Source organism: Magnolia sinica, chromosome 3 (genome assembly GCF_029962835.1).
Source record: "Magnolia sinica isolate HGM2019 chromosome 3, MsV1, whole genome shotgun sequence".
Classification (NCBI taxonomy): Eukaryota; Viridiplantae; Streptophyta; class Magnoliopsida; order Magnoliales; family Magnoliaceae; genus Magnolia; species Magnolia sinica.
Window position 1 is genome coordinate 27,508,758 of NC_080575.1, and position 16,152 is coordinate 27,524,909.

Consider the following 16,152-nt stretch of genomic DNA (forward strand, 5'->3'; position numbering starts at 1 on the left):
TGACGATAATATCGATAATGTCGTGATATTATAGTTAATGCAACATGGGTGATATCGAGACCAGATTCTTTCGTTTCCTTTCCAGTTATCGACGATTTCTTGGCGAAATATCATGTGCTGTCGATATTATGAAATATCAATGGATGTTTGGATGGGATGGATAGATGGGGTTGATGGGATGGTTGGGCTGATTTCTTATGTCAACATGATGCAAGACAATTAACCACTTGCTTTAAAAGCTCGAACTGTTAGAGCATGGCGAATTAATCTCTTTATCTCATAGTCTAGGCCCCACATCTAATGGGTCAGGACCTCGGCTGAACCCCCATCGTGGGCCCCAAATCACATGGGTACCACCTTAAACGGGCCACCCACCCCGAGTGTGTCCCCGCATCCCACAAGCTACCCCACTCGAGTCCAGTGTGAAATGCGCATTAATCACCCCTGGTGAGGAGTCTCGCACACGAGACCTCCCCCGTGGGCCCCGTCCACCCCAAGTGTGCCCCTGCATCCCACAGGCGACCTCACTCGAGCCCGGTGTGAGAATGCCCCTGCATTAATCACCTCTGGTGAGGAGTCTCGAACACGAGACCTCCCGCTCTAATACCAATTTGATGTAGGACAATTAACCACTTGCTCTAAAAGCTCGAACTGTTAGAGCATGGCGAAATAATCCCTTTATCTTATAGCCCAGGCCCCACATCTCATAGGTTAGGACTTCGGCCGTACCCCCATCGTGGGCCCCAAATCATAAGGGTACTGCCTCGCACGGGCTGCCCACCCCGAGTGTGTCCACGCATCCCACGGGCTACCCCACTCGAGCCTAGTGTGAAATGCGCATTAATCACCCCCCAGTGAGGAATCTCGAACACGAGACCTCCCCCGTGGGCCCAGTCCACCTCGAGTGTGCCCCTGCATCCTCACAGGCGACCTCACTCGAGCTCGGTGTGAAAATGCTCCTGCATTACAAAACATGCTTTTAGGCCCCCATTAAATGGAAACTTATTAGTATGCATTCTTTTTTGCAAGTTTTTAATTCCTAAATATGCAAATATGTGTATTTTAATATCTCCTGAAGTTTCACTGAAAAATTCCACCATTTCCTTCATGTTTCCCTAATGTATCCCCTCATTTCCAGTTATAAACAATATCTCGGCAATATCAATATTGTTTCCGTATCCTCGGTAGCAAAACTTGTAGCAATACCGATACTTTGAACACTGCATACATTACAGATGCACTGGCTTCAAGGAAGCATAGTTGTGAACTAATATGTCCATTTTGAGTGATCTATAGCTTGCAGTGAAGGTCCCTTAAGATCTACGATAACTATGTCTATGCATTTTTTACAATTTGATAATTTTAGGTCTCATGTATCTCCAAATGATTAGCAGCAAAAGGTGATGGATAATGGGGCTTTCCTTATGTAGGGGTATTCTTGATATTTTTAGATGATCACTGGTTAGGATAAAAGGTTAGCAGGTTGGATAGAATTAACGGTTCAAATTGTATGTTTGGTTATGGTTTCCTTATTTTCATAGATACTATGATGAAGTAGATGAAGAACGGAAGAAGCCAGTTTTGGCAAATTCCTTTTTCTATGAAATTAGTTCTCTATAGAGGATTTCGTTTCTCACTTTTTGGTTGCATCATTTGGCATCAGTGTATGTTTCAAGCCAACATACTTCATAACTTGGAGAAGTCAAGAGTTATCTCCATCGATCTTTATTACAATGCAATTTTTACATGATCTTGATAGTGTTGGGGAAAAATCTCAGAAGCTTCTTTAAGATAACTTTGAGTAATAGCCTAATAGGATGACCCAAAAATTGGTTCCCCTATTGTTGGACCCACTTTCGCCCATTTTCGATACCATAGGTTTTGTTGTTCTAGATTAACTCGTGCTTTCTTGCAAGTGTTAGAGTGATATATAATCTTGTGCTTTCTTGCTAATGTTTGCAATATCGATACCATCGGCCGATATTATCAGTATCACGGTCCAGTGATACGAAACCCTCCGAAAGAGACTTAGAAAAAAAATAAAATCAAGGAATACTTGGTATCAATTGATATATCGCTAAATATCGGTCGATATCCCTAAATATCACGCAATAGCGCTAAATATCGACGATATTATAACTTCTATAGGGATTTTTTTCATCGATAATGCTATACAACACCTACCGAGTCACAGGGCTACTGTAGCCACCTACCAAATTCGTCGATAAAAGGGCCAAGATATCGGGAGACTTGAGACATCGTAAATATTCAAAAAAATCAGAAAAAAAATCTTTCAAGAGGGTGGATTTGGTACCTGAAACAGGGTTGGCTCTAATCGGAAGCTTCATTTGGTGGGCCATTCGAATCAAAGCGTTGTGTTGTTTGTAGGTGAGTGAATCTTGGTCTTGAGCTAACCTAATCGAAGAAAACATCCAGAGAAAATCATAAAATTTCCGAGATTTGGGTGCGATTTTGGGGTTTTAGGGTTTCAGAATCCCAAAACCCTCTCACCCACTCCCCAAAATGAGCTTCGAACCCCTTCTGATGGATGTGTAGCCGATTTAAGTTCTGGCGTTGGGATGCTAGGTGGGGTCCACCTTGATGTTTGTGAGAAATCCATTCGGTCCATCCATTTTTTGAGATCATTTTAGAACATGTGACAGAAAAAGAGGTGAATCCAAAACTCAAGTGGGCTGCACTAGAGGAAACAGTGGGGATTCAATCACCACGGTTGAAACATTTTAAAGGCCACAAAAGTTTCATATCAGGCTAAGTGTTTCATGTTTTCACTTCATCCCAGTGGGAATGACCTTATAAACGGGTTGGATGGCATATAAACATCAAGGTGGAGCCCACCAAGGTTTTAACAATAGAAAACTCTTTCCCCGGTTTTCCCTCTCATATGGCCCACTTGATTTTTGGATCCACCTCATTTTCTGTCGCATGTCCTAAAATGATATAAAAAAATGGATGGACGGGGTGGATTTCTCACAAATATCAAAGTGGACCCCATCTAGCATCCCAACGCCAGAACTTCGTGCGAAAGGCTTTCGCAAGAAATCCGCATCCCTCTTTTTTAACGGAAGCAGATTGGCTGGTGTACCACACACCACCGACCTAGCTGGAGTGTTGGCATCACCTAGTTTCGTGGGTCCCATCATGAGGTATGAGTTATATCCAAACTGTCCGTCCACTTGATGAGCTCATGGTAAGGCTTGAGCCAAAAAAATAAGTATATCCAAAAATCAAGTGGACCACAATATAAAAAGCAATGGGGGATTGAACGTCTAGCATTGAAACCCTTTTGGGGGTCACAAAAATTATGGATCAATTTGATGTGTTTTTCCTCTTCATCCAAGTCTGTGTAACCTTATGAACAGATTGGATGGAAAATAAATGTTATGGGGGGCCTTAAGAATGCTTTAACGGTGAAAATCACTGCTATCTGTGGTGTGGTACACTTGAGCTTTGGATGACTCATTTTTTGGATCAAGATCTAAAATGGTCTCGCCAAATGGATGAATGGTGTCGATATAATAAACACATCATTATGGGGCCCATGTAACTTTGATCTCCTTTTAACCGTGCGTATAACTCGGAGCTCGAGGAGCATTAACGCTCACATACCCGCACCAGCTAGGTTGGTGGTGGGATGTGGATTAGCTACTGAACTTGTTATTGAAAGTGATGTCACCACGTTTTGTGGACCCCACCATGATGTGTGTTGTATCCACATCGGCCATCCATTTAGAGAGAGCATTTTTAGGACATGAGCCAAAGAATGAGGCAAAACCAAAGCTTAAGTGGACACCACAACAGAAAACAGTGGGGATTGAATGCCTACCATTAAAAACTTATTTGGGCCACATAAGTTTTCGATTAAGATGATATTTGTATTTTACCTTATTCCATGTCTGTATTAACTTACAAACAGGTTAGATCTCAAATGAACATCATGGTGGGCCCTAAGAAGGTTTCAACGGTCCGCATCACTGTCCCACTGTTTTCTATGGTAAGGTCCACTTGAGATTTGGATCTTCCTCATTCTTTGGCTCACGCCCTAAAATAATCTCTCCAAATGGATGGATGGTGTGGATACAACACATACATCATGGTGGGCCCCATAGAACGTGGTCACATCACTTCAGTAGCGAGACTCAGTACTATCAAGTTCAATGGCTAATCCGCGTCTGTTGGTGGTGTGTGGTACACCAGCCAATCTATAGGGCCCACCTTGGACGGTCCTCTAAGGGGCTTTGTAGGGCTTGCCTTGATGATTTGGTTACATCCACCCCGTCCATCCTTTTTCCAGCCCATTTTAGGATGGGGTCCTAAAAATTATGCAAATCCAAATATCAGGTGGACCATACCACATTCTGAGTATGTGCGTATCAAGGATTATACACTCCAGAGTATCAAATAACTCCCAAGAAAATGGCTACTTGCATGAGACTATCCAATTTTGGTGTCTTATTATACATTGCATGTGTTTTTATCTTGAATTGCTTACTGCCTATTGGATAGTGCTCTATAGCCCCACCATGATGTATGCGTTTTATCTACGCCATCCATCTATTTCCCAGTAATTTTACGCCATCCATCAATTTTCCATGCCATCTAAAACTTTTATGGGCCCCAAGAAGTTCTAATGGTGGAAATCCCTACTATGTGGTCCACCTGAGATTTGAATAATTCTCATTTTTAGGACCATTCCTTCAAATGATTTGGCAAAATGGATGGGCGGCATGGATATACAACACGTGCAACAAGGTGGGCCCTAAAAAGTTTTAACATAATGTTCTTTTACAAATAAAATATGTCGGGAGTATGTAATTTGTGTGGCCATGTGTTGAGGAGTGGGGGGTAACCCACTTGAAGGAGCATTTAGTGGGAGGGTATCGCAATGTTGTGGAATGTCCTAAGTGCCCATAAGATGTGCGAGAAGAGATGAGAGTTGTATTGAAAAAAAGTGTGAAGATAAGAGATGAACGACGTACACGAGAGATGGAGATTAGGGAGGAGTTGGGGAGACCTTCATATGTAAGGGAGGAGGATGTAATGGATGTCGATGACGATGACGATGATGATCCTGATTTTAGATGTGTAGTTCAGGAATCCATACGGAATTATTGGGATAGAGAGCATGAGAGGTGGCGGCAGTAGAGTAGGCCTAGATTTGAGGGGTCTGCTCATGAGCATGGTGGGGGGAGTGGGGGCAGGGGGAAGATATAGGGGTATGGGGAGTACTAGCATGCGGTTGCTAGATATACCGTTAGATCTGAGGATGTACAAGGAAGCGGGAAGGACACAAAAAATAATAATTTCAAGGATATGTTTAGTGGAGGGGATGTAAGGAAAAAGGTTGGGAAGTTTATTGCAATGTTTTCATATATAATCAAATCCCGACGAATGCAGCAACGACCCTCACATTTCAAGAATATGATAAGTGAGGTGCATCGTGGGGGTGAAGGTGTGCAGCCGCCCAGACCCTTTGAGATAATGGGCAAGTATTTAGGAAGAACATTAAGAGATGAAAAAAAATATGTAGATTCACATAAGCAGTCATGGGAGATGTGCGGCTGCACCATCATGTAACAGTTGGCCCAGACCAACAAGGATGTCGATCATAAATTTTATGGTTTATCGTAAAGGACGAGCAGTGTTCTTAAAGTCCGTAGATGCAAGCGATAAGATTAAAGATGCGAACTACATTTATAAGTTAATGTATCGTGTCATCAATGATGTTGTGAGAAAGAATATTGTGCAATTTGATCCAGACAATGGGAACGCATTTGTCTAGGCGGGGAAGGATATACAAAACAAGTATAATATGCATTGGACCCCCCACGCAGTACATTGTATTGATATCATGCAAGAGGCAGTTAGGAATAGGCCATCGGTGAATACCACTATTACTAATGCACTACTCAGCACGACCTTCATATATAACCACACGAAGTTATTAGCCGTGATGCTCAAGAAGTGTGGTGGGGATATAGTGCGCCTTGGGGCAACGCGGTTTGCAACAAATTATATCGTCCTAAATAGCCTTCTCAGACACAAGCAAGAGCTACGAGAGCTTTTTTACTTCTCATGACTACACAATTTGGGCTAAGAAGGGAAATAGGGTAACCTGGAGAATTGAAGAGCTCATGTTGAGCTACTCTTTTTGGGATTGTGTACGCGGTGTAATCAATATTCTAGAGCCCATTTATATAGTGTTGAGGATGGTGGACAATGAAACGAATCCATTGATAGGGTGATTGTATCCCTCTATACAATTGATGAAAGAAGCTATCCAAGCTAAAAAACCCAACACATATAAGTGGGTGCATGCAATGATAGACAATCGTTGGGAGAGGACACTTTCTCACCCACTACATGAGACTGGTAAGTAATTATATACTTTTTTTCTTGTCTATATGCTCCAGTACTTTGCTATTAATGTCTAAATATTTGAATCATGCTGGTTTTCAGCGTATTTCCAAAATCCAAAATACCACTACAGCAAGAATCTCTATGCTGACAATGAACTAAAAAGGGTTGTACATGAAGTGTACGATCACTTATTCCCTGTCCGGGGAAAGGCACATTCAATACTAAGGTAAATATATTCCGCACCTACATTCTCCATATTTGTATCTTAATGATTCCATACTTACGCTTGGCTGCTATATGCCATCAACAGATTGTTAAATTTCGCGATACGACTGGAATGTTCGGGTGTCAGGCCATAAAGATGTCGAGGACCACCATGATGCCATGTGAGTGGCTACATTTAAAGTTAATTGTCATATTATTTTACAAAATTTAAAAGTAATAAAATAACTTTAAAATTCATAGGCGAATGGTGGGCCATGTATAGGACTGACCGCGAGGTTTTACAATGGCCGGTTGTCCGTGCGCTCGTGCAGACAGTCTCCTCACCTTGTGAAAGAAATTGGAGCACATTCTCCCTCATCCACACAAATAAGTGCAACAAACTAGTGTACGACCAACTTCAGAAGTTAGTGTATTGCCACTACAATATGAAGCTACGACCGAGGTTGCTTTGATCCAAAGGAAAAAGAAAAGAACAGCACCCATTGGATTTGATGGTGGTTAGACAACATTCATTTATTGACGACGAGAATAGGGATCCAATTTACCAATGGGTTAAGTTGGAAGACTTGGATACTTCGGAAGGGCGACCAGAGCCGCATGTTGCGGAGGAGGCAGCAGGACAAGGGATCGATGTTGATGCACATGTGAAGCAGCAGAGATCTTGTGATGAGGCATTCGATCCATTGACGATAAGTTTGGTGGGCAGTCCACGGCAGTCACTATCACGCGGGACACGTGGTGGGGAGACATTGTCCGACAATGAGATAGAGTGATGCAACAGGTGGATCCGATGATGGTGATAAGTTTGATGACAATGATGGGGGTGATGGTGACTCTGGTGACAGTAGCGGTGATGGTGATGATGGCGACGAAGATGGTGATGACGAGGGTGTGAGTCAGTCTCAGAGGCCTCTTAGCCCTTTCATTGGGAAGGGGGATTTCGATCATGCTACATAGGACCCTGACCATAGTTCTCGCCCAGGAGGACCACGGCCCCGTCTTATCTACAATAAGACATACGAGCGCCAGAGATTACAAAAGAAAAAATAGACGAGCTTTTTTATTTTGAGGAGCTACTGGCAAAATGCATGAGGGACACAAGCGTTCGTGGGAAGCAAGGTGACTCTAGTTCCGGTTCATGGACAAGGGAGGGGAGATCGAGTTACAGGCCACAACATGGATATGGATCATAGACACGAGAGTAGTTTGAGTTCTGTGCCACAGTATGGGTATCGATACAGAGCTAGTGGATATGCAAGGAGCAACTCCGACAGTTATAGATCATCATTTTTCGACACGGTCAGGACTTCACTTCCACATACGGGCAGGTATATGGGAAGTAGTATAGATACCCAGTAGCTCCATCTATGCCTATTCCAAATCCATATCAGCCACGGATTGTGACTATTACACAGTACCCATGAATGGGCGTATTAGTTCAGTTCGGAGAGGATAAGTACCAACATTATATCATGGAGGATCTTAATTGGTATCATTCTACTATGACCTGAACACGGTATTGTTGATTTGTGGAGCAATATTCTTTACGGCCACATTGAGACAGAGACGATGATTACAAGCCATTGCGTAACTCTATGTGGGTCCAGGCCATAGCTAGTCACATCATTGGTAGGTATATTTTATAATTTCTACTATATCTTTTGCATTTGAATGCATTGGTTGTGTTTTTATACATGTCTTGATACATATATAAATGTTATGCATCATATTTGAATATAGTTGTCTTAGTTCAATTGGACAACGTATAGCTTACGACCCTATACAAAGGAAACCGATTATGTGCATTTCTTTTTTGAGCTTTTATGATTTAAAAGTGTGTATTAAGGTTTTTATTTTATTTTATTTTAATAATCCCTCAAGTTTCATTGAAAAATTCAACCATTTCTCCAATGTTTCCCAAAAAGTGCAACAAATTACCTGATACAAACGATATATCCCGTGCAATAACCGATACATATTTGTATCCCAAGGGTGCGATACATTGCACGATATTGATATTTCGAACATTGCCAGAGACTACTTCCCGCCCTCTCCCTCCTTTCTTGCCATTGGCCAGAAAACTAACCATTGTCTAAATCTCGTATTTAGACCGGCCAACAGCATTTCTGGTTAGTTTTCTTATAGTGTTGCACACATCAGGTTCACTGTTCACCAGCTGAACTGCGTGGTTGTTTCAGCTTAAGAGATTCATCCTCCTTTATTGATATGTATATTAACAGCTGTTCATTCTACATGTACCAAACACGTTTGAAATATTTTTTGGTTATCTTTAGCACATAAAAAATTAAAGGGAAAAAAAACCCTACAATCCTTCACTTGGGGTTATTGACATTGGATGAGTGTCTTTGAGTAGACAACCATTCTGTTTTTCATAGAGAAAGAGAAAACCTCACACAATGTAGTCGCTTAAGTATCAGCGATCTACAAGTTCCTCGAACCCTTTTGCAATCTTCACTTTTAATCAAGCCGTTACCTTCAAGGAATTGAAAGGGATTTGCAATAGCAATCCAAACCATATGTTTAAAGACTCCCATAAAAAGCATAGAACGACTTGATCAGCATCTCCACCTAGGCTCATCTTTTCTATTCTCAGAAAGGATATTTCATCCTACTCAATAAGAAAGCAAAAGGACACCACTGGATCCTTCTAGAAGCAAGTATCAAGAATAAATGACCAGGTTGCAACACAATAAAGCTACCATTTGATTTTGATGGCAGTGTTAATATCTTTCTCATCATTATATTTATTCCAGTATATGAGACTTCAAACAGCCTAAAAAGAAAATTCATTCGAAAGTTCAATTTGGTGTTGTGGGCAAGACCCTAGAAACTTCTCGTTTGTTTATTACCTGGAACAGGTGGTAATGGATTTTTAATTTCATCAGGAAGGAGTACATGATTTTGCGATGAATGTCCCTTGTAAGAACTGCTTGAAACTTTCTTTTCCCCATGCTCCAGAACCTTGAGAAGAATAAAGATGAAAGTATGAGACCCAACATAACCTAAGAGCTAATTCTGCTTCAATAAACAAACGTACGAGTCACGACTACGGCAATGCTTATATTTTCCCAAAATAATAGTAAGCACCAACATTAACATATTTCAATTGGTAAGGGATTAAAAATTTCTTCAAGGCCCTTTGAAATGTCCAAGCTCTCACCATACATTTTATGAGCATAATATAATAGAGGAATATCCAGTAACATGAACTGTTCTACTGAAAGAGTATCCTAATAATAAACAAAATAAAATGTTCCTACCCAAGTTTCTAGAACATTACCCAGAGATAAAATGTGATTATCCATTATCTCATAGGCATTTAGTAACATCTACAAAGGACACATTGGCTATTTTGTTTTTTTATTAAGGGCATGTCGGTAATTATCTTACATTAGTTACATGTGCAATAGTAACATCTGCAAACCTAACTTAAGGCATAAATGTGCTTCCTTTCTTTCACAATGCCATATAACAATATTTTTGGGACAAATGAATCAAGTGAAAATCTTGGATTACTAATCATCCTAGTGTTGAGTATTCTGACACGATCAAACCAACAACAAACTCCACTGCTACATCTGGCAGACTTGAGGACCTTGTAGGCGTAAGGCTCCTCGTTGAGTTTCAGTGTATTCAAGTATCTCCTCAAATTCCAAACCTCATACATCAAATACTCTAAACCCTAGAGCTAAAACCCATTCTTGTTTGCCATAATCAAGTTCAGAAAGAAAGAAGAATAAAAAAGTAAATAAAAAATGAAAAAGATTTTTTACATGCACATGTAGAAAACCCTAAAACAAAAAACATAAGGTGCACAAGAGGAGCACCCAAAGATGATACACTCACTCTCAATATCCCATTGAAACTTGAGTGAATGAAACAAAATATACATTCCACACTACCAAACTGGACAAATCCTATTAGGTTTTATATAGGTTAGTGATTTTCTTTATCAAGTGTTTGCCTTCTACAAGAGTGTATCAGATTTATACAACAGCTAAAGTTTGCTTTCCACCATGAGAAATTCCCCAAAAAAAAAAAAAAAACATAATATTCATGTAAACAACACCAACGGTAAAGAAAAATTCTTCAAAAAAATTAGTCAATCATATCATGAATAACTCGTGTGAGAAATACATAAGTGCATATGAAATAGCATGAATGGATATTTAGACCAACGTTCAAAATATCAGTATAGTGTTAAGTATCACATCCTTGGGATACAGATACATATCAGTTATTGCACGGGATATATTGTTTGTATCAGGTAATTTATCGCACTCTTTGGGAAACATTGGGGAAATGGTTGGATTTTTCAATGAAACTTCAGGGATTGTTAAAAAAGACCATAATACACACCTTTAAATCATAACATCTTAAAAAAGAAGTGCACATAATAGGTTTCCTTTGAATAAGCTCCCAAGCTATGCGTTGTCTAACTGAACTAATGCAACTATATTCAAATTGAATGTGTAACATTAGAGTTTATGTGATGATCATTTCATCAAACACTCATAAATACTTCGAAATTTGTCTCAATTGATAGCTGGTTGAAGGGAAATTTTGAATAAAATAAAATAATAATAATAATAAATTTTTAATTAAAAAAAATAATTTTATTTTCCGAATTTGATAAGGACTTAAAAAATCAGTAGATCAGCCCTCATAGATGCACGATTTCATGATTGGAGTGCAACATTGGAAGCAATTTGGGAAATTTTGGGAAATTTTTGAAATTTCCCCAAATTAGACCATCTACACTCAAATTTCGAAATTAGTGTATGTGATGATCATTTCATCAAATACTCCTAAATACTTCAAAATTAGTCTCAATTGACAGTTTATTGAAGGAAAATTTTGGAAAAAAACATGGAGAATATGAAGAAACAATAGATATTGAAATCAAAGCTCCAACTACATGATTTTTCATGCAAAACATGAAGAACCAATGGATTTGTAACCATTCGACACTGATTTAACATAATTTCAACAATAAAAAGGGATCGGAAATTGAAAATGCTCACCGGATCGAACACTTGGGATATATCGGCACTATTGTGCATTTCATATCGCACAAGTGGGATACAAGATATATCGGCCAATATCGTCGATATTTAAAACATTGATTTAGACTAGGGTCGTCATCCATTTCCATTTCTTAAATTCTACTCTTTACTTGAAAATCCTTAGATAACAACTATCTAGCTCGCGAAATGGCACCTCAATAGATTTTATAAACATATTGTCCCTATAAAGTACAGAACCAAACTTACACTTTGAAGGAGTGATTCCCACTTCAAAGGACTTCCAAACATAACCTTTAGATGTGAATAATTTGAGAACATATCGGGTGGGCACTTTGGTCCCTTCGGGTTCTAAAGGTGAGTTTAGTAAATAATTCAAATATAGTCAGGAATTTTTCGGGTCCCTTCGGGTTCTAAAGGTGAGTTTAAGACCTCTCTGCCTCACTAATGGGAATTTTTTCCACCTATTTAGGAGAGACGAGGGAATAGTCCAATTTCAGCCCTTTCTTGCCCATTCATCCAAGTGAACTTGACGCCGCCCAATGGGAGGTTCATCAACTCATTCATATCCACCCATGCCCAAAAATTTGCATGCTTCGTGTGATGAGATTGTCATTTGACTTCTCATACATGACCCGTGGATGTCGCCATCGACAAGAAACGGTAGAAGTAGCATGCCGAAAAAGAATCGGATTTTAGATAGCCATGAAGACCAAATTGAATCCCGCCAACGCCTCCCTCAGCATAGAGATAGAGAATGATCCTCTCCACCACTCCTCCCACATTCACATATTAGAGTTTGCCATCAAAGTCCAACCCCCCCCCCCCCAAAGTCCAATGGCATCGAGTACCATCCAATCCTTCTCCTTGGCTGCTCAACTAGAATCGACCAACTTCTTATCAACATAAATGCAACTTCGTTTCTTGCAGCGTGAGAAATGAAGCTTTAGAACGAAAGCACACATCCTTTATTTGAAGCCTTTTCACCTAGCTTCCCAATCCCCTCACATTCCAACTAAGGACATTCATTGATGCACAATTCGAACCCCTTTACCCCTCTTCAAACCTCTGACACTGCTCCCTAACGTCCGAAGGATTTGAGGCTCTCAAACTCTCCTCCCTCTTCGAGACTTCTGGACCTTCCCCTGAAGGCCAGACCATGCTTTATGGGCACATCTTTCTTCCACAAATTGAAATAGAGCAATAAAGTACTCTTTGTAGTCCTTGAATGAGACACCAACCACCATGCCCACATGACATATCGTTTCCTTGATCCAACTCATACCCTAGGCCATGGAGATATGACCCCCAACACTCTCAAAGATCATATCATTTGTGAATGCTAGAAAGCCATTGAGAGATCAACCTCTTTGATGCCTCTCACCTCTTGCAAAGGTAAGATATCTAATGCCTTCGCTAGAGGCAAAGAACCCTCTAACTAACCTTTCCCCTCCTCTGCGTCTTCCCAGCTAGAGCCCACTAGAAGCCAACCTTCACATTCGGTAGTCCGACGGACTAGGGGTCCTGTACACCATCATCCTTCTTCGTTACACTCCTGCTACCAGGCGTTGCTCCTGCCTAATCACCACAACTCCAGTGAGTCGACATCCACCCTTGCTCACTCCCAAGCACTTCTCTCACCTCCCCCACAACAATAGAGATCCATTTAGGAATTTTAACCAATTTTTGTTTCTTAATGCAGTTCCGAGCTGCTTTTAGCGCCATCCACACCTCCATCACTGGATCGACAACATTCACCTCCCCAAAGCATGACCTCATCACCACAAAGACTTTTGTGAACTATAACTCAAGCAGAAGCTCCCACAACTAGGCCCAAACTTCCTCCAAGCCAAACGTTGACCAATCTAACCACCTTTTGATGGAAGGCCACCAGCCCATCCTTGAACAGGACCCCAACGATCAAAATCTTGTCTAGGTTTTCAGTCGACTTCAGAGAAATCTAGACCTTGCTCAAACTCAGAGGCTTGATGATCCAATCCTCCTCATCTAAACCGCAACAAGAAGAGAGCCACACTCCTTGATCTGCAATTGCATATCTTGCCCTTAGCGATGCCACCAAGCTCCACTGGAGGGTAAGGTATTCCGTATCCGTAATGGTGGCTATAACTGTCACCACTGTTACCGATACGAGGGCGTAACAACCGTTACAACCCCTGTAACGGTTTATTTTAATTATTTATTATTATTATTTTTAAAAAAATCCAGAATAACGTAAATATTCCAAATATGTATTCATTTTTTTTTAAAAAAACATGTTTATAGTGGCATAACGATCTACTCTTTGGTGAGTATTGTATCTAGTTGTCTGGTGAATTTATGTACATGGTTATATATCTCTAATATTTACACATCACAATCAAGCATTAGAATTAGAAATCAGAAAAAAAATGCATAAATATCATTTTTTTTAATTTTTTATTTTTAAATGGCCCGCGAAGCTTTATTCACCCAAATCGCTTCAATCTACGGTTTTATTCCTAAAAACTATAGTAAGAGTGGTCAAAATCTACTGTAGAATAATCTAGGAAAGTTTTTGGAATAAGAAAAAGTAGAAAAATAGATTTAAATAGAAAAAAAGTGGCCGTTTTTAATGAACGTTATGCCCCGTAACCAAGGTGTTCCAAAACGGTAATGGTGGCCGTAACGGCCACCACCGTTACCGTTATGATAAGGGTTGTAACGGCCAATACGGCCCGTATCGGCCGTTGTGGCCCTTTTTTATTTTTTGAAAATAACCGTTACAGGACCGTTATCGTTCTGTTGTGGGCCATTACAGAACTGTAACGGCCGTTACAACCGTTTCAACCCCGTATCGTGTAACGGTCGTGACCGTTACCTATACGTATCGGCCTATACAGGCATATCGTAACAAATATGGAACACATTGATGAAGGACATTCTATGCATGTTTCACCACTCCCGGGTGAGCCCTCATCGCTAGCTCCTCCCCTAGCATCTCCTTCTAGATTAGTGTTTTAAATAGTTTATGCTATGTAGCATGTAACTTCTATGGATTTCTTGGTTTAGATTGCTTCACCTTCTGGTAAGTTCATGGTTAAGTCACTCTACATGATGCTATGAGATTCATCGATATCAAGAAGACATGATTTTTTGCACACTTTTGGGAAGTGCATCCTAACCATAGACAATCTTTAAAAATGGTCCATGATCCTCCCCAACATTTGTCTTCTATGCATGAGCGATGCAAAGATGATAGATCATTTATTCATACATTGCTCATTTGCACATTGGGTGCAGATTACTTTCCTATCGACCTTTGGTGTCAACTAGGTGATGCCACAATTAGTGGATGAGATGCTTTGGATGTGGCATGGTCTTTTACTTGTACGGGATACTTTAGCAACTTGGTGACTTGATCCCCCCCCCCAAACGCACGTACGCAAGAAGACGGAGGGCCCCACCATCGATCTAGATCGATGGCGACGTCCAGGGAGGGCCTCCTAGTTAGAAGACTGAATTTTGGTTCGTTGGAGTGGGTCCAGTAGTCAAGTAAGGCCCATCGTGGGATCTCATGATCGTGGCCCACTAGTCTGATTAATCTCATATTTTAGATTTTGCTTATTAATGTTATTTAGAATATCACGAACACTTTAGATTTCTTTAATTATTTTTTATTTTGGTTTACTTCATCGCCAAGTAATAAGTTGCGCACATGGCGTGAGTTTTAGGGTATAGGGTTTTTTTTTTTTTTTTTTAATTTTATTTTAAATAGGCACCCCTAGTAGTTTTTTTTTTTTTAATTCATTAAAGTTCAATAAAAATTCTGCGTTTTTCTACTCCTCTGAGTTCTTGAGTTGTGGAAATCCAATTGGGTGCGAAGCCCTCCCTTCATTGAAGGGCTAACTACCGTGGTGCGAAGCCACATCTATCCCGATTCGCCCACATCCTCTACCATCTCTATTTCTCATGTCCTACCACCATCCATGCTTCAAATCTGTCCTTTATTACAACAGTTTTTCTCTTTACAGCAGAATTCCAGATTCTGGCCCTACAGGAGGGCTGAAACTTCGGCAGAGCACCACGCACAGACTGCGCATCCAATCGACACGAAACTTGGGGGTTTTGAAGCCCTCCCCTGGCCGACCAGAGCTAAGGAGGCGCTTTCCGCGTTCGATGGCCCCTTGCACATGCGGCCAGACCCCTGCGCACGTGCGACAGACCTGGCCCGTTGTCCGCGCGTGGGGACTATCTCCAGGTTCAGATTTCCCCCTATTTCATCCCTCATACCTATTTTCCATAACCCTAACCCTAGATTGCATTATTTTCAATTTGTTTGCCCTTTTTCTAATCCTAGGGTTCTCTAAATTGAAATTGGTGAATCCCTTGCTTTATGGACAGATTGTTGTGCATGTGTGGATGAATTTACCTTCCTTTGAGTATCGTTTGGTCCATAATTTTTATTGATCCAGCCCTAACATGTGTAGGCTTGGACCCGCATAGATTCCCCTTGATTGAATGTTTG

The 16,152-nt window shown here is 40.7% G+C and overlaps 1 protein-coding gene across 2 annotated transcripts in view; it reads right to left on the minus strand.

Moving 5' to 3' along the window:
• LOC131239735 (uncharacterized) overlaps positions 1-16,152 on the minus strand; it is a 97,485-nt gene that overhangs the window by 20,720 nt on the left and 60,613 nt on the right. Inside the window, exon 8 of one of the 2 annotated variants that reach the window (XM_058237579.1) lies at positions 9,474-9,585. The exons of the other annotated variant lie outside the window; for it this stretch is intronic. Within the exon in view, the coding sequence (XP_058093562.1) occupies positions 9,474-9,585 (112 nt within the window). The remainder of the gene's footprint in view (positions 1-9,473; positions 9,586-16,152) is intronic. 2 annotated transcript variants of the gene reach the window in all.